This window comes from Trichoderma camerunense (assembly GCF_050948025.1).
Source record: "Trichoderma camerunense strain CBS 138272 chromosome Unknown V8C40scaffold_29, whole genome shotgun sequence".
Taxonomy (NCBI): Eukaryota; Fungi; Ascomycota; class Sordariomycetes; order Hypocreales; family Hypocreaceae; genus Trichoderma; species Trichoderma camerunense.
In genome coordinates this window covers 36,289-59,694 of record NW_028145341.1, presented here as the reverse complement: position 1 = coordinate 59,694, position 23,406 = coordinate 36,289, and the positions used below count along the sequence as shown (strand labels likewise).

The 23,406-nt window shown below is 46.1% G+C and overlaps 6 protein-coding genes and 2 non-coding genes across 8 annotated transcripts; 3 read left to right on the top strand and 5 right to left on the bottom strand.

Annotated features, from left to right (window-relative positions):
• Nucleotides 1–797: 797 nt before the first annotated feature.
• V8C40DRAFT_132501 (magnesium transporter NIPA-domain-containing protein) lies at nucleotides 798–3,205 on the top strand. Its single transcript, XM_083211071.1, has 2 exons — nucleotides 798–1,838; nucleotides 1,901–3,205. The coding sequence occupies exons 1-2, from the start codon at nucleotides 896–898 to the stop codon at nucleotides 3,172–3,174; spliced, it is 2,217 nt and encodes a 738-aa protein (XP_083067419.1). The 5' UTR covers nucleotides 798–895; the 3' UTR covers nucleotides 3,175–3,205.
• Nucleotides 3,206–3,610: 405 nt separating this feature from the next.
• V8C40DRAFT_284147 (WD40 repeat domain-containing protein) lies at nucleotides 3,611–6,831 on the bottom strand (the record flags this gene model as incomplete). The annotated part of the gene is made up of 4 exons (XM_083222110.1): nucleotides 3,611–5,211; nucleotides 5,248–5,419; nucleotides 5,450–6,425; nucleotides 6,481–6,831. The coding sequence occupies 4 exons, from the start codon at nucleotides 6,829–6,831 to the stop codon at nucleotides 3,885–3,887; spliced, it is 2,826 nt and encodes a 941-aa protein (XP_083067418.1). The 3' UTR covers nucleotides 3,611–3,884.
• Nucleotides 6,832–9,784: 2,953 nt separating this feature from the next.
• On the bottom strand, nucleotides 9,785–11,948 carry V8C40DRAFT_284141 (DUF3176 domain-containing protein; the record flags this gene model as incomplete). Its single annotated transcript, XM_083222109.1, has 3 exons — nucleotides 9,785–10,878; nucleotides 10,992–11,673; nucleotides 11,763–11,948. The coding sequence occupies 3 exons, from the start codon at nucleotides 11,946–11,948 to the stop codon at nucleotides 9,785–9,787; spliced, it is 1,962 nt and encodes a 653-aa protein (XP_083067417.1).
• Nucleotides 11,949–12,778: 830 nt separating this feature from the next.
• On the bottom strand, nucleotides 12,779–16,112 carry V8C40DRAFT_258615 (5'-methylthioadenosine/S-adenosylhomocysteine nucleosidase family protein). The gene is made up of 3 exons (XM_083218765.1): nucleotides 15,700–16,112; nucleotides 15,163–15,629; nucleotides 12,779–15,107 (listed from the first exon to the last, which is right to left on the bottom strand). The coding sequence occupies exons 1-3, from the start codon at nucleotides 16,006–16,008 to the stop codon at nucleotides 13,076–13,078; spliced, it is 2,808 nt and encodes a 935-aa protein (XP_083067416.1). The 5' UTR covers nucleotides 16,009–16,112; the 3' UTR covers nucleotides 12,779–13,075.
• Nucleotides 16,113–16,207: 95 nt separating this feature from the next.
• V8C40DRAFT_258613 (uncharacterized protein) lies at nucleotides 16,208–20,067 on the top strand. Its single transcript, XM_083218764.1, has 3 exons — nucleotides 16,208–16,563; nucleotides 16,625–17,384; nucleotides 17,466–20,067. The coding sequence occupies exons 1-3, from the start codon at nucleotides 16,299–16,301 to the stop codon at nucleotides 19,975–19,977; spliced, it is 3,537 nt and encodes a 1,178-aa protein (XP_083067415.1). The 5' UTR covers nucleotides 16,208–16,298; the 3' UTR covers nucleotides 19,978–20,067.
• A 526-nt stretch (nucleotides 20,068–20,593) lies between these two features.
• V8C40DRAFT_t200 lies at nucleotides 20,594–20,678 on the bottom strand. The gene has a single exon. It is a non-coding gene; the product is annotated as a tRNA-Trp (tRNA).
• A 771-nt stretch (nucleotides 20,679–21,449) lies between these two features.
• Nucleotides 21,450–21,530, top strand: V8C40DRAFT_t202. Its single transcript has one exon. It is a non-coding gene; the product is annotated as a tRNA-Trp (tRNA).
• A 287-nt stretch (nucleotides 21,531–21,817) lies between these two features.
• On the bottom strand, nucleotides 21,818–22,222 carry V8C40DRAFT_271184 (uncharacterized protein; the record flags this gene model as incomplete). The annotated part of the gene is made up of 1 exon (XM_083220256.1): nucleotides 21,818–22,222. The coding sequence occupies one exon, from the start codon at nucleotides 22,220–22,222 to the stop codon at nucleotides 21,818–21,820; it is 405 nt and encodes a 134-aa protein (XP_083067414.1).
• Nucleotides 22,223–23,406: the final 1,184 nt, after the last annotated feature.

Here is a 23,406-nt window from a genome sequence, read left to right as displayed (position 1 = left end):
GGTAAGGGAGATGAAGAAGAAGTTGAGTGATGGTGATAAGAAGAAGATGATACAGTGTCTTATCGAGAGACAACAGCAGAAGTCTCATGACCTGAGGAGCTAGCCCCAGCTTTTGGATTTTGGCATATGATGTAACGGGAGTGTCCGTCATGTTAAGTACCTGACAGCACTAAATTGCGTGCATATGTACGCACTCAAGACGTGGCTGGTACGGCTGTGGCGGTGCAGCTGCGTGTGCTTTGTGCTTGAAGACTCGTCGGGTACTTGATCAATGTCACCGCCCTGCGTTGAATGTAACCTTTCGGCGGCTTTCAAGGTGTTATTGAAAGCACTTAAACGCACTCTTTGTAACAGACAAGCTCAATATGAAAGAGGCAGGAAGATTACTATAAATAACCTAATAATTAAGCATAGACAGATATAAATAATTCTGTTGTGCATTTACATCAATGATCAATTCTCTTCTTTTATGCTGTCTTTTGTTCTACTGTCTTAGTTACCTTGAGCCGTTCAGAAATTTTGTCTTCAGTGATGACATAGCGTGGGGGTACGTACCTCCCGTCATCTGCATCTGCAGGCGGAAATTCGGCGCCAAGCCCGCGACAGCAATAATGATGCGTGACTGTTGGACCGCATTTTTGAACTGCTTCATTCATGTCCAGCTCAGCCTCTGCATCAGCCTTGGTTAAAAAGATCATGATCCTCGCCCGTACCGACTGTCGCTGCTCTTCGCCCCGATGATACCTTGTCAGGCAATCTGCCGCGGCTTCTGGCGAGTGTAGTTTCGCTTTCGCGTTTCTCCACCAATCTCCGATCCTACCGTCATTTGCTTCTTCATCCCCCCCCCTTTGCCGCCTTGCTTCGTCCTCAGACACATCCTCACTTGGCGGCGACGATGGGACCCGATTTCACAGAGTCGACTCTGCCGACGTGGACGAGCGTATTCACAGCACCGACAGCGACAAGCACAAGCGGCCTGGGAGCCGGAGACAGCCCGGGGCGAGACGACGACGAAGATGCCCTGCAGCGGTGGTCGTCCCTGATTGGCATCATCACGGCCATTGTCGGCAACGTTCTGATTGCACTTGCTCTCAACGTCCAGAGATATGCGCACACACGCCTGCACAAGGAGCGCAAGAGGCTAAAACAAGAGGCTCGGGCAGCCTTGAAGCGAGCGCATAGCAGTAGCAGCAATGGGAGCACGCAGGTCGGCGTCTATGGCACTATCATCAGCGACGATACAGGAGATCATTACCAAAATGGCCGTTCAAGTACAAACGGAAACGGCCACGATAGAGGGCTGTACGATGACCCCTCGGACGACGAGCACGATTTCGCCGAAGACGAGCCCCTGATGGCCTCGTTTCAGTCCAGCGCAACGACGGCAAGCTCCGACACCGATACCAAATCCGACAAAAAACCATCGTCAAACTATCTAAAATCGCCATACTGGTGGCTCGGCCAGATCTTGATAACGTTGGGAGAAGCAGGCAATTTCCTAGCGTATGGCTTTGCGCCGGCCTCCATCGTCTCGCCTCTCGGAGTCGTTGCGCTGGTGTCCAACTGCATCATTGCACCCGCCATGTTTCACGAAAAGTTTAGAGTTCGCGATTTTTGGGGCGTTGTCATTGCCGTTTCTGGCGTTGTCACTGTCGTATTGAGTGCGAATCAGGAGGAGACGAAGCTGAATCCCCACGACGTCTGGGGAGCAATTACCACGATGGAATTCGAAATCTACCTTGGCGTTACGACGTTTCTCATCATCGTGCTCATGTGGGCTAGCAGAATATATGGCAAACGCACTATCCTGATTGACCTCGGCCTTGTTGGCCTCTTTGGTGAGTTGTTCATGCTGCTACCCACCACTTACATGGATCTCATACTGACTCGGACCTTGCAGGTGGATATACGGCCTTGGCCACCAAAGGTGTATCATCGATGCTCTCCACCAGCTTTGTGGGGGCTTTCACAACGCCTGTAACATATGCCCTCATATTTATCCTACTATCGACTGCCATTATGCAGATTCGCTATGTCAACAAGGCTCTATCTCGCTTCGACTCGACGCAAGTCATCCCCATTCAATTCGTCATGTTCACACTGTGTGTCATCATCGGCAGCGCAGTGTTGTACCGCGATTTCGAAAAGACGAATAAGAAGCAAGCTGCCAAGTTTGTTGGCGGCTGTCTTCTCACATTCTTTGGCGTCTTTCTCATTACTAGTGGGAGAGAACACAGAGATGATGACGAGGATATGCTCTCCGAGACGGACGGCATCGAAGAAACCATTGGGCTTACGCAGCACGACGGTAGCGCCTCTTCCTCTGCGCTTCCTCAACCACAATATGACCAGCGGCGCCTCAGCGTGCCAACTCCCAAAACACCCTCTCGCCGATCTAGTAGAATGTCGCGAGTGAGCTTTGCCGACAGAGTCAAGTCCGATTCGCCTCATGGCGCCCATGACCCCCCCTCAACGCATTATTTCGAATCAGCACATTCTCCAGCGCATCTCAGCGGCGACGAAGCACATGTTCTTGTAAATAATCCATGGCAAGGCCTGTGGGTGAGCCCAGATCCCCCTCGAGGCACTCGCACAGTATCAGCAGAATCCGTCCTCACAAGATCTGGATTGGGTTCAACGCCTGTACAACCGCATCCTCTCTCATCTTTCAAGGAGCCTCAGGTGACTCCATCACATTCCACCGATCGACCCGTAACACCTCGGGCAGCACATAGTTCCAAATCGGCCAATCACCGATCACGACCATTTATTTCTCCCTCTCCCTTTTCTTCCACAGTCACAACAGCAGTCAAGGACGTCATACTTCGGGAAAATGACAGCCCAGAGGCGACTGCATCCTCTCTACGACGCATACGATCTAGCATTCGAGCGAGTCTATTCTTTAATAGCGACGACGAAGATGCCCTCATACCAGAGCGCATCGCGGAAGAGCCCATCATTCCTTACTCAGACGACAATCTGCCCCAAGCCCTGGGCCATGAAGATGCTGGGCCGAGCACAGACGCGAAAATCTCAAGGGGGAGAGCACGGAGTCTGAGCGACACAATTGGAGAGTTTTTCCGGCCTAAAAAGCAGAAGAAGGCCGAGGCGGCCGAAGAAGACGAACATTTATTAGATGGCGACGACGAGCAGCAATCAAGTCGCAGTCCATAATTTTAATAGTTAAAAACAATCAACTCTCTTTGGGGGCGGGCGGGTTTACAGTCTTTACATATTAATATTCAACGCGCATTTCACTACTCATATCTTGGTTTTGAAGATAATTGTTCAAAAGATTCTTTTTTTTTTGGCGGAAGTACGATGCATCCATGGTGACGGCGTTATTTTTGGCATCACGAGGAAGGAGGGGCCAGGGAGAAAAGCGGCTCGTATGATTGAATGAATGAATGAATGAGGCGGGGGGTGGCATTAGTCAGTCAGATCTGGTTTTGCTTGTGGTTTGTTTTGCTTTGTTTGCTTTGTTTGCGGTATTTCTTATTGTTTGATGATAGTAAAATGAATATATGGCTGTGTTGGTTAGGCGAGATGAGTTGGGATGGGGTCAGCCCCTTTTGGTCTCCTTTTTCTGTTTCTGTGTGATAAGATACGTTGATAAAGTATTGATTAATATTATGTTTGACTCTTTTGTCAATTATGCTACAGCCCAAGTTAGGATTCGCCAATTCGTAACATGGTATGAGCATATATACCTTCAACAAGTATTACTTGGTGATAATGTTAGGCTGTAGAATATTGGAGATTGGACAGGTATTCATCCTTTTTGTATTGGAATAAACAAGACATTTAAACCCATATATGGGAAAGTAAATAAGAGAACCATGTTTCTCAGCAATCTAGAGTCTTTGTTGACTCTATGAATTCCACTAGAAGCCAAGTACCGTCCACTTCCAATAGGAATAATTCTCAACAATGCCCTCTTGTGCGGCTTCTTCTGGTGTGTCGTTGATATCATCAACAGTTTCTATCTTTTGCATCATCTTATCGTCTGGTTCACTCATGTCGCGGTACAAAACCTTCCAGTCGTCTCCTAGCTCTTGTAAATATGTAAACCTCTCTGTGTCTGGTATCAAAGGCGTGTTCTCCATAACTGATGTATGTGGGGGAGGTATTTGTTTGAGCAATTCGCTGTGACAAAATTGAATAATAGAAAGGGGCCCTCCGAGGTGGGGGATTACAATGCAGGCCTGTGCAATATGTACCGCATCTAGTAGGTATTTTCGAGGTATCAATATAATTCTTTTCCCATTAAATTTGATCCAAGTATGGGGGTTCGGCTCGTAACTTTTTATTTCTCTGAAGGGTATCATCATGTTGCTGGTGAGCTCTGGGTCCCTTCTCGTCTGTAATACAACTCGGATATCCTCTTCACCATACCCTGATAGATCAAAGATTAGGTGTCCCTTTTCGATGAATTGTACCTTTTGGGTAATATAATATGGGACTTGAGCCTTCATATACTCCTTGTTGTTCTCTTTCGTCTCTTCTTTCACCTGATCCGGCGCCTTTCCATCTTCTTGAATTTCCACGTCGAACGAACCTCTGGAATCTAGGTCAGGATTTGACGATTGAAAATTGTTATGCAAATCCTGCCAGCTCAAGTCTATCGCTTGAATGGCTGAATTTGAGGCAATCTCCCATATTTCGACTCTGATTGTGAAGTCTCCCAAGTATGAGATTGCTAGTCGTCCGTTATCTGGTGAAATACAGATATGGGGACCGCCCAATAATTTTTGTCCTTTTTCCAAATGCAATAAACGGTTTCCAGAGTCTGTGTCCCATACTTGGACGCTGAAGGAATCTTCGTGGGAGAGCAGGATAGCTAAGCGCGTGCTGTCTAACGAAAAAATGAACTTATTAAGCCAGGTAATGCTCCTGGAGCGTTTTTCGCACATGAAGATAATTTCCGCTAGTGTAGAGGAAACATCCCATAGTACGATGATATCCTTCGAAGTCGCGACCAGTTTTTTTGAATCAGGAGAGAAATAAAGATGCAAACTTTCATTCTGAATGAGATCGGGTTTTCTCAGAAAACGAGTGGGATATTTTGGGCCAATTTCCAAAATCTCTATGAATGGTCTGTTTTTGAAGTTTGATGCGACAAGTCTCCCGTTCAGCGACAGAGAAATTGTGCGGTCAATATCGATGATATTTTTGTCAAGGGAGTTATCACCTGAATTCGTCCCGATGAAGCTTTCCTGACTTATGTCTAGAACGTTGACCACGTACCCATGAGCGTTAAAGATCTTACTGCCATCAGAAGAAAAGGCTAACTGGTCGCTACGTATTAAGATGCTCCACAAGCATTTTCCAGAAATTGTGCTTAAAAGCTCAATGCTTTTGAAAGTAGCAATCGCTAGCAGTTTTCCATCGGGCGAGAAAGTGGAGTCATAAATGGAATCTTCAGTTTGAAATGCCCATATAATCTCACCTGACGACGTATCTGACAGTATAGTAACGAACGAATGTTTTGGTGATGATGATGTATCTGACTGTGGATCATTACGAATGTTTTTATTAACGACCAGAAAGGAACCATCCGGAGAAATTTTCATGCTGTCGATGCCGCTGATGTTATCCATAAGAAGATGAACGGTACTTCCAGTATCAATATCAATGATTTCAATGCCAGAACCTCCGCAACGTGCTATTTTATTGTCATCAGCGGGCGAGAATATGGAAGACCATGCACGAGGGCTTGGTTCCCGCAAGTGAATCCTTTTAATCATTTGGCCTGTCTTGGTATCCCAAATTGAAGCAATGAGCATTCGACTGACATACCAAGAATGCCCTAGTTCGTCTTTTTCGATTTCGGCGGTATAGGAGAGAAAGCCAAGTGTATCGCGTGCAGATTTTAGGTATGACATTGATGCTATACAGCCTTCGATTCGAAGCTGTCGCGACACTGTGCCCGTTGTAACATCCCAAACCATTAATTGACAATGGTTTCGATCTTTCCAATAGCTTGATACTAGCTCCTCTCTATTCCAAGGAGAAAAGGAAATAAGCGTTTTGTCTTCATAAGCGTAATTGGGTGCATTACGGCTTTGAGCTGCATGTAAAACTCGAATTATTTTCCCAGAATAAGTTTCCCATATAGTAGAGCCCATTGGATGGCTAGAAGCTATCCACGTTCCGCAGCAAGAAATTGCGATACCTCTAATCGGCATAGTACTTTCATACATCTTCAAAGATGGATCCCATTCGGCTTCACCGTCGGGCAATGTTTGAATCCATTTGGGAACTTGTTCTTTGAACTGACGACGAATAATGCTTCGAGTTGGACTAAAAATTAAGGCTGACGCATAAATTTGTAAAGGGTAGTCTGCGATAGCATTGCCAAATGTTTGAATAAATTTACAAGCATCTTTGACAAGCTCAAGTATCCCCGATGCTTTAGAATTAGCCTGTTACAGTAGGTTAGAAGTAGATCTCAGCTTGAGTGGCTCGTATACGACTTACAACCAGTTGCTCCAATCGTTGCATTCCTACTATGCCGTCGAAAATTCCTCCTAGGAGGCTCAAAGCTTCTACCCAGTAAATAAACTTCTCCTTGAGAAAGTCATATATCAATTCATAACTCCCAGAAGAACCATTGGTGTCTGTTCCAGCTTTGGCAATAGATTGTTCAAAATGATCAATCCAATATACACAGCCGTATCTGATAGGAACGAGTGGGTCGTCGCGCAAGGCATGTTGCAAGATGCTATCCATCGAAAAAGCAGGATCGACTAGATCATACATGTCTTTTCTCAAAATGCTTCTCATAAAAGCAATAGACACCTCGAAGATCTCTCTGTGAACGTATTCCATGCCATCCGGAAATAACCGTTGGCTTCCTTCTTTGACGAGAAAGTCTTTGGCAGACTGATGGACAAAATATATAGTGCCACTTCTCATAGTCAAAAAGGAGCCACAGTGGCCCAGCATGTCTTCCCAGTCGTACTCAGAAGGCTGTATTATTTCATTACGATGGCCCGTATTGATTAAAGGAAATAATTCTTCTTTGGTAAGAGGTCGGTGGGCGACTGTAGCGATTGCTAGAACTCTTCCGCCAATGTCCGATATACTTGAATCACATACTCTACTTATCATTCGTTCGTAGAGTTGATCAAGCGCTGGAGGGAAATTTGCCGATTTTGGGAGAGGATCAGATCGTGGTGCTTTCTCCAAGAGGGCACATACCAACGCAACCCAGAGAAAAGTCCCATTTGCGTTATCAGAAAGATATCTTTGGACTCTTTCTCGTGTAAGTTGTTTATAACCCCTTTTGTCAGCTAGAAGCTGCACTTTATGTTGAATGAAAGTGCCTATAGCAATTGATACAGATTCTGCATTGAGCTCGAGGCTCACAGTTGACTTGTTCTCTGCAGCTGCTAATGCCTCTTGAATATCCGCCTCATTGCGACTTGAGACAAGCCATTTCACCCGAGACGATGACGACGAGGTTCTCACTATCATTTCGAGAAGTCGTGTTAAATCCGTTACACATTCATCCAGCGCATCGATAATGAAGATTGGCTCCATTAATAAATTATTTCCAAGCATCTTCTCAAATATCCGTGACAAGACGACCCAGGAATTAGCGCCCTCAAACGTCAACTTTCCTGACTTATCGTACTCATCTCTGATGTAAGAGATAAGTGACGGCTGCTGGACAACCACCATATGCAACAGGCCACGTAGTATCGCCGAAGCGCTGTTAAGGCGGTCATCGGTTGCTTGGCAGAGAAAGTAATAGATGCTGCCCCTGGGGCTCGTCGTCTTTAGCTCATTGATGATGCCGCATAGCAGCATGGTCTTTCCTTTGCCCGGATCGCCCTTGATCCATAGTAAATGAGTTTCAGGGTCATCAAGCCATTGGATAAACTCTTTGTTTCGTATAATCCAGATATACGCATCTAGAAGCAACCCCCCCTTCGTGTCCTCGATGCGTTGCTTGTCATCCTCAGGGTTTGTGATAAACAAAGCATCCAGACAAACCTTGTTTTCCTGAAGCTGGGCACGCAGTTTATCGGCCTTCAGCCCAGTTACAGGCGGTTTATCGGTCTGGGGGTAGCGCTCAATTAAAGCCCTTGCAACCGACGCAGCAGTTGCGGCGGCGAAGTTTTGCCACTCTGCCCATTTTCTTGTCTTGTGACCATCTCCATAGTCACTCACACCCTTGACAATGATGCATGGCAGCTCGTCCCAGACTCCAGCGCCCTCCATCTCAAAAGCGACGATTCCATGTGTTTCAGCCAGAGAGTCGCGGTGAACACCTGAGTTAAAGGCCTTGTCGCCAGATCCAAAGCGTCCGAAAAATATGGCCGGAATTTGTGCAGCCTTCAAGTTACCACCATCCTCCAGCAGGCTCTTTTGGTGTAGGCGATCTCGGTGTTTCAAAGAGCTGAGTTCGCAACCAGTCTGTTCGCAATCCAAATTTCTAGCTTCATCACACACTGTGTGCGAGTTTTCTCCTGTGCTGTAGTCGGCACACACACATTGTGATGAATTGTAATGTCTGTGACAATGAGTTGACTCGAAGAGAATATCGGTTTCAGAACCAGGGTGCATGTATGTTGTCCCTTTGCGTCTTTGTCGATACTTTGCCTCCGAAGCAAGACTCTGGATCTGCTCCAGATGCAATGTCGCTTTCACTTCTAGGCGCTGCAGTCCCATCTCTGTTTTAAGATTGGCGATAAATTTTCGGATATTGTTGTTCGCGCGCCCTTGGCGATCCTCAAGAGTATTTCTTCTCTTAAGTGCATGGTTGAACGGGCTGCTGAGATCATACTGAATGACTGTTTCGCTGATGACTACATCGCCGAGCAGCAATTCTTCCCCATTTGCATCTGGGACACCCTCACATATTCCGGTTAGAAGAAGGAGTTCAATGCAAGGATAACTCGATCGAAGACTAGCTGATGTACTCGCTGCGTTGGCTTTGCCTGAAATGCAGAGGAGCACCACAACAATATTATATTTGCCCATGTATCCTGTGGTGTAGGTGTTGAGATCACCTTGGGCTCTGCCGAATGGGTCGCCATCTATGTCCCAAAAACCGTCCAAGAGTAAACAGACAGCATCATATTCGAGCGCCCTTGTACAGACAATTGCAATCTCGAATTCGTCTCTGTTAGTTGGTTGGGGCACCTTATCTGCCGCCATATTGACGACAAAAGTGTGTTCTGTGAGTCTATAGTCCCTAAGATATTTCGGATTATTATCATGTATTCGATGCAGATACTCAATATGGTGAAGAAGTGACAAATTTGATGGAATGTTCACAATAGCCTTATGCCCAACTCTAAAGAAGTTGGGCATCCTTTGAGCCCCTCTTCCTGCAGCTAAAAAGTACATGGTACATCAATTGGGGGCATACGATTGGATTGTAACATGTGCATACACATGTAGGAAGAAACAAGGCTGTGCGTATAAATTGGGCATGGACTCAGCCGACTGTGCCGCATCTTGGCTAATGATGCAATCCATGTCCGACATTTGACTTTGACAGGCCTATGGGCATTTGTGCTAGACGATACCTTTTTTCAAACAATAAGTCTTGATACCGTTCTACAATCTTGTCCAAATTGGAATTGCCGTATGAGGCGGCAACTAACATCACGCCCTTGGGCAACTTCTCTGCTCTAGATTGAGACACTGGTGGACAAGTGAATTCTGCCTTGTGTTCGTGTCTTTCCATTCGTATGTTCTCGTAATCATGCATGGCCCCTTTATTTGGCAAGTTCAAGCCTATATTAATCTCGATCCAACCCATAAACTATCAGTAGCCTAACCTTGTTTCCATCGTCTTCTCCATATCTTCAAGCTCCTTCAAGTCCTGAACATCGCATAGCAAATCATTCTCCTCGTTAAAGTGATGAAATAGAAGCACTGTTCTCGACGACTTCCACATAGGCACTTGTCCCGTCTCGCCGGCTTCCTCATTACGGAGAATGGTACATATGAGAAGCACCAGCGCTAAGAATTGCACCGCAACGGGCAGAGAAACCCACGCCCAGTATACCCGGAAGTAGTTGAAATCCACCTGCATGAGGCCGTACGCACGTTGCGTCGCGTTCTGTTGAAGGCTGTCGGTCATACTTTGCGCGACTCGGTCCATCACATCGCTGAAACTTGCGTTCATAAATGCTGGTATTACGCCAACCCCGGCGCCATGGCCGACACCGTAATCAACATTACCCTCGAAAGCTGAGGAGGCAAAGAAATTCTGCAAAGGTTCAACCGCATCCATGCTAACAAAAAAGTCATGGCCCCCGGCAGTGTAGTTGATGTGGGAGGCCGTCGTTGTGATAAAGCCGGTGCCTGACTGCTGGTAAACACCATCAACAAGTGGGATCAATGCTCGCGATCCAATGTTGAGATTGCTCTCATCCGAGGTGACGAGCGAATAGTTCCAAGCGACCAGGCTCCAAGTACACTCAACAATTTCGGGTGTAGAGGGTCCTACGACGTAAATGCTGTCTTCGCTGTAATAGCCAAAATAAGAATCATTGAGAAAAGCAACTTGCATGAAAGAGCCGTTGGCAGCCATGGCTGTAGCTCCCAATGTGTTGGTCTTCAAGGACGCTGCAGTGACTCTGCCGCTGGACGCTCCAGTCTGCCACATATATGGGAATACAACACCGCCGGGGGTTGTTAGATTTAACACCCCGGAACTCTGCCTGCTCAAAGCCGCTATCTGTGAGATGTTGTCTGTTTGGGCTGTCACATTGCTGCAAGCACTGTCAAATCCCAAGACCAACTGGCTGGCTGGCCAAGTGCAATTGGAACCACAAGTGTACGATTTCGACCAACTCGTTTCTGAAAGACCTCGAAAGATGGCGGCTTGCATTGAAAACCCCAGGCTCGACTGAGCTAACCATGACAACAACTTGTTAGCTACTAGCCAGTCATTGTATGACAATATCTCGATGCATGATCTTGTTTGAAAGAGAAAAAGGATCAGTAGGAAATACAGGCAACCATACCATCTTCGGTTGAAACATGGACAGTTGTACCAAAGCTTTCAGTATACGTATAAAACGCAGGCGAATTGTCGTTGTTTATATATTCGGAAGCGGATCCAATTTTGACGGATTGTTGCAGCATAAAGCCGGTAAAAACGTCCAATATAATAACAACAGATGCCAATGCGGTTAAACGCCATCTGATTGACCAAATAACTCTGATAGCACCAACTGGTCCGCCAGAGCCCCGATCTAGTAGAGTAAAGTGTTGAAGTCGATGCCTCTTAGTTTGTTTCAAGTATCGCCATTTCTCTTGATCAAAACAGGCAGGTACTGCAAAGCCAAGCGTCATGCTGGATACTGTCGAAAGGAAGTTTATGGCTGCGTTGATGGTGATTGATCCAACGTGCCAAGCGGTAGACCGTTGGTCTTTCATCGCGGCTAAGATGCCTATGATAGCAGCCATGCATAAGATGCTGATGAGTAAAGCCAGCATCTCCCATTTCCATGTCGCAAGTGCTGACAGTCTTGGGAGAAGCCGCCGCCGCCGCCGCCCAGTTTCAGTCTGGTAACTGGAATGATGGTGATTACTTTCTGTTTCGTTAGGATCGTCACGTTCAGCTCCCGGCCGCGAATAAACCTGGTTCCTTCGCCTCGTAAATCGACTTCGAATAGAGTTAAATCCTCTAGTAAGACGCAGGCCCTTCAATCTCGTTTAGGTTAGAGATACTTTTGGAATACGCTTCATTTCAAGTTTACGTTCACGGTCCATTTACATGAATGAGATGTTACCTTATCATGGTATTTTTGCTCTTCACCTTGTTCCGCGGCTTGATAGTGCGTGTCACTTTCAGGCACTTGGAAAATGGTGTTTTTGAATGCTTCTTTTGTGGAAGGAGTCTCATGGGTAAAATTGAGATTGCTGGCCTCTGTCGAGTCCAGACTGGCGACCGTATCCGGGTGCTCTTTGACTGACATGGTAAACTCGGGGCTGTCACGGATTAAGCTGTCATGGATTTTATTTCAGAACTGGTGCCAATTTCGAGGGTGAAGACACAATGGGGACTCAATACAATCTCCTAGACTTTTCTCGCCTCGTGAATTTAGGAAAGGTGAGAGAAAGATGGGTATAAGAGAGAATAGTGGTAATTGCTTGTCAAGTAGGGCCTGCCAGTTGAACAATGCTAGAGCCTGATGGCTGCAGCATGCATAAGTCTAGCAACATTTGTGATATCGTATTGCAGGGTTGCGAATCCCAGGCGTCGTGCAACCCACGCCTGGTTTTGTCAAATTACTAACTATAGTAGATAGAGCGAGGAGGATCATCTACCAAGCTCTTCAAATGAAACAATTGATAGGTTAGTTAAGCGAAACAATATTAGCCTAAAATTGGTAGGAATCAATCCTCCAGGCGTCGAGCGGATCGCGTGGTGTGATAAGGGTCATAGGCAGTATTTCATGACATCTGAGGACTTTGAGCTGGCCTGTATCACAATCCCATATCCAGGCAGACTGGCACAAGATGAATGGCTATATGTATGGAGTACTTTGGCTGATAAGTCGGCCATAACGATAACACACTATGCAGAAAATATCGTGACAATGCCAATTTTGAGAGAGGGGGAGAGAGGGAGAGGGGGGAAGAGAGGAAGCCATGTGGGATTCCAAGTGTGATGGGGCTGGGGTATCCTTCAGACCCCTTTTTTTGCGGCTGAAATCAGCGATACATGATTCGTTCCTTCAAAGGCATCCAGAACAATGAGGTGGTGGGGTGGCGGATGCGTACACGTGCATGGAAGAAACAAGGCCTCAAGGGTTTCATTGGCATTCTTACCAGCACTTGGAGAGATGAGATACTAACAGATTCGAAAGCGTTGTCCAAGATTCCCTCGAGACCAAGCCTCATCCGCATTCGAGTCCACATCGTATTGAGACTCATAGCCTGCTTGCTAGAGAAAAGAGGGAGAATAAGTTTGGAGATTGAATTGAGTCGTTACTCATGTTCGCGCTTGCGTACAGAGCTCCGATGAGAGCCTCAAATCTAATAACTTGTTAGTTTTCTAAACATAACTATGCTTCATCTACCTATGAGACATGCAAATTATTTAAGTATATTTCTCAAGAAGCGCTTTCATAACAGACGCTGCCGTAGCAGCAGCAAAATGCTGCCACATCTTATTCTTGTGGCTATCAGCATAGTCACAAATGCCCTTCACAACAATGCAAGGGAGCTCATCCCAAGCGCCCGCTCCCTCCATCTCAAATGCGATAAGGTCATATTCCTCGGCGATTCGATCGCGGTCCTCGCTAGATCTCATTACCGTGTCTCCTGATCCTATGGTTCCGAGAAATATCGCAGGCGCTTGTGCTTCCTTGTTACGTCCTTGTTGCTCTAACTGCAGCTTGTGCTTTATCCGACGCCTTTCAACGAGAAACTTCTCGTCGCATTGTAATTTGTGGCAAGATAATTTTTGAGACTTGTCGCAAGTCTCATAAGGACTCTTGCAGGGGCACTGAGGTTCGCCGTAGTGTTTGTGAACGTAAGTAGCCTGAAACAGTTTGTCATTTGCAGCGCCCGGACAGAGATACTGATCTATAGGGTGTTCCATGGAGGCACTGTTCTGTAATTGCTCAAGGTATAGGGATGCCTGTTTCGCAAGTTGTCTCCTCCCGCGGTTTGTGTCGCAGAGTTTGAGTAGACTTCGAATATCTTTGCTAGGTCTTCCAAGGCTGTCCGTTGAGGTGTCTTTGGGCACGAACTTATCGCCGTGACGCCTACCAAAATCGTACTGAAAAACAGATGTACTCAGAACGACGTCTCCAAGAACAAGCTCTTTCGCGGTTCCAGAACCAGGCACACCCCCGCATATACCAGTTAACAGGAGAAGCTTCACTTCCGGAAAACTCAGTCGAAGACTTGCGGCTGCGCTGGCCGCACCGACCTTTCCCATGTCGGGTAAAAGTACTAGAACAATGTTATGGTTGCCAATCCTCCCAGTTGTATATCTGTTTGGGTCTCGTTTAACCTTTCCATACTGATCGTCTTCCTCATCCCAGAACTCGTCAATGAGAATGCAGACGGCATCATATTCGAGCGGTAGCGCACAGACAATTGCGATTTCGAAATCTTCGCGGGAATTTGGGTGTGGATAAATCGTAGAGATGGTAAGAATGGTCTTTTGAAGATGGGGTGATGTGAGTTGCTTGTTCAGGAGGGAGGAAGTATCATCGTGAGTAGGTGGAGGAGAGAGTGTTTTGGTGCTTTCGGGGCGAGGGTGAAGGTACATGCTTTGTGCCATTGATCCAAGGTTAATTTTCTTTTCTGCTTCTTCATCAAGTGTATCCATAGACAAAAATTCTTTAAAGATTGTCTCAACTTCTGCCTCAAGAGGTTTTACGATATCGTTGAAGAGCGAATCTCGCAGCATCTGCTCATCGCATGAATCATTGATGGAAAAGTCTGCCGTCAGACATTTTTGGATTGCGTCCCGATACACAGTCGAGATGAAATCGGGCCGCAACTCCTTGAATAGTTCCAAGGTCTTGCACCAGAGGTCGTCGTAGTTGGAAATGTCTTCGTCGTACCCCAAATAGGACTCCAATTTCTGCCCAAGATGGATCTCCAGCAGAATCAGGCCGAGTTCGAGGAATTCGGGATACTTGTGATAACCATCCGGATCATACAATGGGCCGCACAACTTTTGAGGATCAGATGATAGAAAAGGCCGCAAAGGAAATTGAGTGCCGTCCCCGAAGAAAACAATATTCCTTCGGCTCCATCGCTCTTTCGTCCAGGATCCACCATAGAAATGGAAAAGGGAGTAGCAGAGGGTGAGGCTGAGCGTAAATTTTGCCATTGCTGTCCATCTTTTGGCCTGAGATGCTATTAGAGTGTTGAGGTTTACCTCTTGTTGTAATGTTTCACGCTTGTGTCTTCTCTCGTCGGGCTTATGGCTCTGCATCCCTTCACCTGCAGGATCCAGAATGATGTTTAGTCTCCAGAAGTCGGATCTGGATTTTGAATGAGTATCTAAGAGTGTGCAAATGCACTGATGAGTCTTTGGATTGTCAATTCGCCATAGTTCTGTGGACTTTGGTGTTCCCTCTAGCCCGGCAAATCCGACCTTTGGTCTCCTCCTGGTTTGACTGGTTAGAATTGGCACACATGTGTTAGCTGAGTATGTTATCTTACCCAGGTTGTTGAATATCATGGACTGAGACCTCATGCCAGTTGTATTCAGCTGCAACAGGCGCGAGCAATATGCTCAGGCAGTTCACCCCTTCGTCTTCACGTCGTTTCTCTCTTCTGTAGGTCCCTATCCTAAGCCTTACTTCACGCTGAGGTGCACTTCCACACCTGTCACAAGTTATGTGCACCAAGGAAAAAACACGATCGGCAAATGCAACGAGTTCACCTGACGCTCCCAGGGAAGCCATAGGTGGTTGTGGTCTGTCAATGCTTGATACGTCATCTCCGAATCGTTGAAGCTCATCCGAAAGCTTTTCCAAGGCGTCTTGGAGATAATCCCATGCAATATTTTGGTACTTGATGGGGACAATCGATAATTTAGCTAGACTTTCTTCCCAGCCGTGAGTGGTTGGGACAAGCTTTTGCATAGCCAGAAGCCGCGGATGCCTGCATGATGGGCCATTAGATGGCTCGAGGTCGGTCAGTCAGCGGCATTTTAAGGTGGACAAGCTGGCACAATAGCATCTGATGGCTTCATACATTTTCTTTTTGGAGTGGCGTAAAGTCGATGATCTTGTCAAAGACCTCCTCAAGTAGGTCGGCCAAGCTTGCGATTTGCCCTACGAACCATTGTGTCCTTTCGGCTTCTCCGATGGCGCCAAGATGGCCATTCAGTACCGTTGCAGCCGTGTATATATTACCTAAATACCCATAACGTCTATCGCGCGGGCTCAAATCCTTCTCCAAGCATGTGACGAGTTCCCTCAGGATGGGTAAGACGTACAGGACGAGCTTGAGGCAGTCGCCCGAATCCGTGGTATTGCTTGAGGATGAGACAACACCGCCCATATTATAACACTTGTGGGAAGAATGAGAAGGGAAGTGAAAGAAGGAATATTTAAACCATCAATATATAAAAAAACGAAGACGGGATATGTTCTAGACTTGAGTGCAACAAGGCTGCAGATGAGCGGGGGAATTTGAAAAGTCAGGCAGCGAATGGTTGATGTCGTTATCAAAACCCCGCATTTCTCAGCACAATCCATGTAAGAGCAATAAACGAGTTGTTCTATTTCACTCCCGGTCAACACTTGAATCAACTTGATAAAGCATCGCTTCTCAGGTACAGGGAATTTGCCATGTCTCAAAATGTTACCATCCGCGAACGTGCTGCTACTTGTGTCGATCTATTTTCCCAGGCCATCTTACTTCTAGCCCAAACTGAAAGTTCAGACGATCAAAATGGCTTGCTTGACGAATTCGGCCGGTTCAAGCTCTGGACATCCAATATAGGCGTTTTTGCGGACCTTCACTCTTCTTTAGATTATCGGCTCCGGGATTTCAACGACATCAAAGACTCCTTCACAAGACAGCTAATCACAATCGAGAGCAGGCTGCAACAGCGTATGTTCCTTCAATTCCACCGAAATATCCATGCTATTTATGTTAAACATGAAAAAAAAAGTACATGATGCTGCTAAGCAGGATCTGTCCAAAACGTCCATCAAGGAAGATGAAGATGAAGAGCCGGGTATCTCCGCATCCACCAAGTCCACAACGGCGGCCACGTTTCAAGACTGGAATACTACACAACTTTTGCAATCAATCCACCAGAGCATTGATTGGCTCCATAGGTTGTCTAATCTTGTCAGGAAAGCCAGTTTTGCCAACCAACACAAAAGGGCTGATAAGTTCATACTTAAGGATGACGACGACAACGATATGAGTGATACTCTGACAGACTATTACACAAAACTAATTAAGCGGGAATTTAACGGCATGCAAGACACTCTGGTCCAACGACTAGCAGCATCAATGTTGGTAAGGCGAAGGCGGATAATGTACAGGCGATCTCAGCAGCACCGTTGGAAGATGCCTCAAGTCGAACCCAAGACCAAAAGCCTTGAGTTGGCATCGACTAAATTAATGCCGACTCCTCTAGAGCCAAGTGTCCCATTTCAAAATGAGAAGGTGGTTGTGTTGGAGCCAGAAGCAATAACAACGGCGCCATCACGATTGACAGCAACTACTGTCGACAAGAACATCCGCCAACGTGTCTTAGCACCATCCGGCATATCTAAAGGAAGCACTGCTCCACTGAATGAGCAAAGCATGTTGCTCGTACCACCTTCGCCCAAGGGGGCCAATCTCGGTGAGGATTTCGTCTGCGACTATTGTTGTCTTATTCTTCCGAGCAAGATTGCTTTGAACCGAAAGGCCTGGGCGTGAGTACCCACACGAATGTCTCATCTCTTTCTATAACTACCCCATGCGGGTGAAGTTGTAAATGTCTAACACACAAATAGAGATCATGTCAACAAAGATTTATATCCATATGTTTGCGTTGTTGATAAATGCGATGATCCTATCGAAATTTATTCATCTCGAAAGGAATGGCTTACCCACATGAGTACACGCCATCTAATGAGATGGTACTGTATTGCCAAACCACATACACAAGCTTTGGAGTTCGACAGTGAGAATGGATTTATTGAGCATATGAAGATTGAACACCCAGGAAAATTCAGGAACGACCAGCTATCATTGGTTGCAGAGAACAGCTCACGTCCAAAGGACACTGTGTTTGATGATTGTCCATTCTGCATTGGGACTTCCGATAACCTTGAGGACCATGTTGGACTACATCTCCGCGACCTTGCATTGCGGTCATTGCCTTGGCCAGATGACGACGAACGTTACTCCCAACAAGGAGATTACTTGCATAGCGACAACTCGATATCAAATGAAAATATCCCTGGAACCGCCCCAGGCTCTCGAAGCCAGGCGCAAAAGAAATACTCGTACATCGACGGCGAATGGGTGCAACTAACAGCAGCCGGTGTACCCCGCAAAAAGCCGGGCAAAAAGCCTGGCTTGCGAGGCACTATTCTGGACTTCGTATCAGAATCAGAGTCTGATAGCACAGAAAATGCAGACAGCGATGGCGGTTCTGAACATAACACAAGGAGGTTGTTAGGTTCACGTAGCCATATCGGTGGCACTGTCATGCAATGCGATCCACCAGGTCTGCAGGGTCCATGTAGCTATTTCTGTGACGCTGCCGGTCGAGACGACCCACCAAGTCTGCGAGAACAGCTTTCTGATAAGACCTTGATAAGACTGGCAATCAAGCAATACCAAGGGGACACAGAACTATCTACTCTATCAGACAAACTTGAGGCACTTCTCAGCGACGAATACTCAAAAGCTGAAGACGCTGCGCACCTTGAGGAAGCCATTGTCATTATACAGCAGCTCACGGATGAAAATTCGCCGGACCAAGATGACTCTGATGGCCAATCGGACAAGCCCCTCACAATTCAAGACGAGATCCTGCGTATTAGTGTTCTGACTCCAAACGTCAGGTGGGACAATATTGACATGGACAACTTGACGCTGAGTGCCTCGCTCAAAGGCCCATGGGGAAAAGATGGAATAGGCATCTTCATGAAGATAAAGATTGATATACCTACAGAGTATCCCGAGCTTAAAGCGCCAAAGTTCATTATTGAGAAAAGCCCATCTATACCAGAAGAAACACACAAGAGGCTTGATCAAGAGCTCCATGAACTTGCAGAGCAATTTACACAAAAAAAGCAAAATTGTCTGGAGACAATCTTTACCTATCTAGTAGGAGAAATTGATTTCGAATCTGCTACTCCTTTCACAAAGAATAATAGCGACTTCAGTGATGATAGGTCAACAGAAGGAGAGGACGAAATTCCAGTAGGTGGATCGGCGATTATATCCCAGGAGCTTCCCCCTGCCGACGCGGACCGTGCCGAAACTGTTCCGTCTGTTAGCATCCAAACAGCAAGAGCGCGTTTTGATGTTGCCATTTTCTGTGTGCTTTTAATTGAGTATGACGCAGCCTGTCTCATATTGGACAGAATTTGGGACAAAGATTATGAACGGAACGAGCAAGACGAAAACATTTACACCACTGGGTGCCTTGGGAGGCATAACATTGTGATTGCTCTCCTGCCCCATACAAGAAGTCTAGCTGATGCTGTGACTACTACTACAGCGCAGTTTCAATTTACAAACTCAGAATCAGCGCTCTTGTTACGAGTTGGTATTTGCGGAGGCGCGCCTAAATTTAATCGTAGTGGAAAAGAGGTCGAAATATTGCTAGGAGATGTTGTCATCAACAGGTTCGACTCTGGTAGAACTTACAGATTCAGACGCACAAACGCCCTGGAAAACAGAGCCAAACAAGTTCTGTATTCATTTTCCCAATTAGACGCAAGTGAAGATAACCTATGGGCAGAAATGCACCGAATTCTCTTTGAACTTCAAACTAAAGAAGTCGCTATTGGGAAGATGTTGAAAGAGACGAAATTCAAATATAGCGTTACAGGACTAAAAGATCGCCTGTTTGAGGCACATTACATTCACAAGCACCACTTCACGGCTGACGATTGCAGTGTATGTAATGGGGGCCCTGATGCTGTTTGCAGCTATGCTCGCAAAGCTTCTTGCCAAGAGATTGGGTGTGACGAACGGCAACTTGTCCTGCGAAAAACTTTTCGAGAAGAAACTGTTTGGGGACCTCAGATGCCAATTATACACTTTGGGAAGATTGCATCGGGTGAAATCGTCGTGAAGAACGGGCTGGAGCGAGACAAGGCATCAGATCAGGCAGGGGTTATTGCCTTTGACAAGGACAGACTTGGTGGCTGGGGAAATTTTCCATATATCTCTATCAAGGGCGTATGCGATTATGCCGATGGCCACAGGGACGATAGCTGGCAGAACTATGCAGCTATAACGGCGGCAGCAACAACAAAAGCCTTTCTAGTGAGAATCGACGATTAGCAGTTTGATAGCGAAGCGAGTATGGAGTGAGGCTTCGCCCGCGAGGTCACCCGAATCTCGTGCCAATTATCACTGAGGAATGCATAGCGAAAGACATGATGTACCATCCGAGAAACGTGATCAGACATGTTGTTTCATGCTATGTGCGCCGTATGAGTAACCAGTTGGCAGTCGTTAATGCCTTTATACTAAAGAACTGTATCCATCTCATCTCACAGAAATTTTAGGCGACAGGAACACGGGGCCACAGCTTGGAACGATTGAAGGCGACGAGTAAGCACAATGCAGCGAAAATTCTAGCATCCAGGTGGGATTCAGCCGTCGCATTACAATTGAGAAGATCCAATGGTATAGCAAAAGACAGCTTCCAACAGACCAGCTTACAGCGTATGCACCACACGATTCGACCAAGACTAGCAATGATGCCATTTACCACGCCAGCCACACACCGTCTGCGACACATGATCTTACGGCGGACAAACGTGAGACGCCCTACAACTGGGTGACATGGGCTAATCACTAAACACCAAATTGAGATATTGAAACTTTGAAACTCAAACAACGCCTGAGCAAGATGAGAGCAAAAAGGTGCAAAAAAAGAAGTTTTGAAGGGTATTGAACCCAACCCGATTCGAACGGATAACCTTCAGGAGATTCCAAATAAACTGGAATCTGACGCGCTACCGTTGCGCCATGGGTCCGCTGTGAATGCCGACCGAGAAATTTGTATTCATAAGCCCCTCTACAAATTTGGGGTGCCGATCGCACGCATTCCGGATATTGGGCATTGGATTACACAGGTGCTGTACCGCCGAAATATGTGTGTATGTTTTCAAAGTCATGAATTTTTTTTTGTTTTCTTCATGACTTCAATTCTGTTGCATTTTTGAGTGAACCAAATCTTACAGCAATGATGATTGCGGCACCTTTTCACATGACTGCACGACGGACTACACATACTGGTCTCTGTCTGTGGATGCAGAGCACTAAAGTAGAGTGCGATACTCACATACCACTATTACTACCTAGGTTACATTTATTGGACACAATTATGGAAGATTATGACAAAACGAGAAGATGTACAACCCTTTTTGCCAAATGGCTCAATCGAATCTAAGCTAGATACTCTATGACTCCATTAGGACCACATGCACTGGCTCAAATATGAGTGTTATGCCAACTAATATTGCTAGATGTGTTTGCCGTTTATTTCTTACAAAGAGAGCAGATTTTTTTCACAAGCAGCTTCGACCAGACATGGGAAATATAATTACCCAACAATTCAGTTTCATCAAAATACTAATAGAGCTCCTAATTCTGCTGAGAGAGCAATAAAGAAATGTCCAATACCAGTAGGTATACGTTAGCGATTCGCTGCAGTCTGAAGTAGACGAAGTTGGTCTAGACCAAGCCATTGGCGCCATCTCAGTGCCAAAAGCTTACAGACTGATTTTTCTCAACTAAATTCAACAGGACCCATGGCGCAACGGTAGCGCGTCAGATTCCAGCTCGGAATCTCCTGAAGGTTATCCGTTCGAATCGGGTTGGGTTCAATACCCTTCAAAACTTCTTTTTTTGGTCTTTTTCTATTTTTGCCCATCTATGCGCATGAAGCAATTTGTACAGGTGCTTTTCTATTTGCTCAGTTGTTCTGTTGTGAAGAAGGATTATGAAGGTGGTTTCTCACCAGACAACTTCCCACCTCTTATAATGCTTGATGAATGTGTCACATCATTTCAACATCTCAGAAGATGGGCACTCGTAATTCGATTCAGTGTTAAGCCAATGGAAATACTTCAATGTATATAATAGTCTAATTAAAAGCCTTGCGAAATATATTCTAGTTTCCATTCTCAAGCACTGTGTCGGTCGATATCCAGTACCAGGCGTTTCCGTTATAATCACTGACTTGCCCACCATTCGTGCTGTGTGCGTGCGCCGTGTCCATGCAGTCATCAATAATGGCCTCAAAATTGTTCCAGCAGCTTTGCGGGCTGCACCCAATGTTGGGCGCAATTCTGGTCTGAGCACTGGTCAAGCCATCTGCCGTCGTATACGTTCCATCGCTGCAGGGAGTGTTGTTACAGAGCCAGTCACGGGCAGCCCAGAAGCCATCCCATCGTCCTTGTTTCCAGTTTGTCAAGCCCTGGCTAGAAACAACGCGAACACCGCATTGGGGAGCTGCGGCAAGAGTGCCAGGGGCTATGGTGAGGAGGCCGAGACCGAAGGCTAGAACGGAGTGCATTCTGCAACTGAGGTTAATTTTGGCTTGGTGTACTATAAGCAGGATGGTGTTGCCATACCTGGAATATTTTCTGGAAACCTTGTGATAAGATTGAGTTGTGGAAGTTGAGATGAAGTTACAGGAGATTTGAAAGGAAAAGAACGAGCTAAGCATTTATATATTGAAGAAGGCATGTTGATGAGACTCAAATAAGCTTATATCGTCAGCTCATTACTGACAAGGATCCTTTCTATGGATTCACGAGATCATGTAACTCAATCGTATGTTTAGTTGACCAGAAGCCCGTTTAGTAATATGTAATCAGTTAAATGCATGCACGGAGTCATTCAGTTCACACCGTCGGATTGTTGCGGGCTTAGAACTGTGCAAAAAGGGCCACAACTCTCCAATAATCTGTGGGGGTTAATATGGGTATCTGACAGCTGTCCATTGTCATATCATATATTGTTGAGCGGACAGAGCGGATTGGGCGGGCTGAGCGGGCTCAGCGAGTTGAACCTCAATGGTTACATGTACTCAGTTCCCACTTTGGGACCATCGGCCCAGTTAATAAGCGCAGAGATACTGACAACTGTTGGTAAGGTTGCCATCCGATTTCATGGATGTACAGGACGGTGAAAATGTGTTTGTGCTTGTGGCACGGTGCTATCCCCTCTTCAGGAACCAGCAGTTGAAGAAGGGAAAGGTAAAATCTGGCTACATAAACCACCCTTCCCAGGTCCATCTGTGCATAGGTAACCATACAGCTCAGGGAGGTTGTTTCCTGTCATATAAATTTAGGGCGCAAAAGTGATTGCTTCATTCAGTTTCTACATTTGTTGTAAATATTGATTAGCTGATTGCGCCTTGATAATAAGCGCAGTTTAAATTTGGTGTTGCACATCTATAATAGAACTCTCAACCTGCATCTCACAATATTTCCTGAATTCGCTCATGTTTAGGTCTAGTGGTAGTTCAAAGACCTTCTCGTTGTTATTTTTCTCCTTCGCTGAGTTGTGGTTGAGTAATAGATCATTTCTTTGACCAAAAAGAGCGTAAGACGTTGTATGCACCATCTCTTTCAATTGGGTCTCGTCAGCCGCCTACACTCCGATCCCTGTCAATCTTGATTACTAACAGGACGGTTTTTATTTAATTTGTAGCTGAGAAGGTCAAATATAGCGCATTAATACCGTAAGCAAACG

Excerpts from the sequence above, each read along its gene's own strand:
- V8C40DRAFT_258615 (XM_083218765.1), bottom strand. The coding sequence starts at position 16,008 with ATGGGCGGTGTTGTCTCATCCTCAAGCAATACCACGGATTCGGGCGAC. Across the intron at positions 15,630-15,699 it reads CGCCACTCCAAAAAGAAAAT|CCATCTAATGGCCCATCATG; the intron begins GTATGAAGCCAT and ends ACCGACCTCGAG. Across the intron at positions 15,108-15,162 it reads CATGATATTCAACAACCTGG|GAGGAGACCAAAGGTCGGAT; the intron begins GTAAGATAACAT and ends CAGTCAAACCAG.
- V8C40DRAFT_258613 (XM_083218764.1), top strand. The coding sequence starts at position 16,299 with ATGTCTCAAAATGTTACCATCCGCGAACGTGCTGCTACTTGTGTCGAT. Across the intron at positions 16,564-16,624 it reads CGAGAGCAGGCTGCAACAGC|TACATGATGCTGCTAAGCAG; the intron begins GTATGTTCCTTC and ends TGAAAAAAAAAG. Across the intron at positions 17,385-17,465 it reads TTGAACCGAAAGGCCTGGGC|AGATCATGTCAACAAAGATT; the intron begins GTGAGTACCCAC and ends ACACACAAATAG.
- V8C40DRAFT_132501 (XM_083211071.1), top strand. The coding sequence starts at position 896 with ATGGGACCCGATTTCACAGAGTCGACTCTGCCGACGTGGACGAGCGTA. Across the intron at positions 1,839-1,900 it reads CGGCCTTGTTGGCCTCTTTG|GTGGATATACGGCCTTGGCC; the intron begins GTGAGTTGTTCA and ends CGGACCTTGCAG.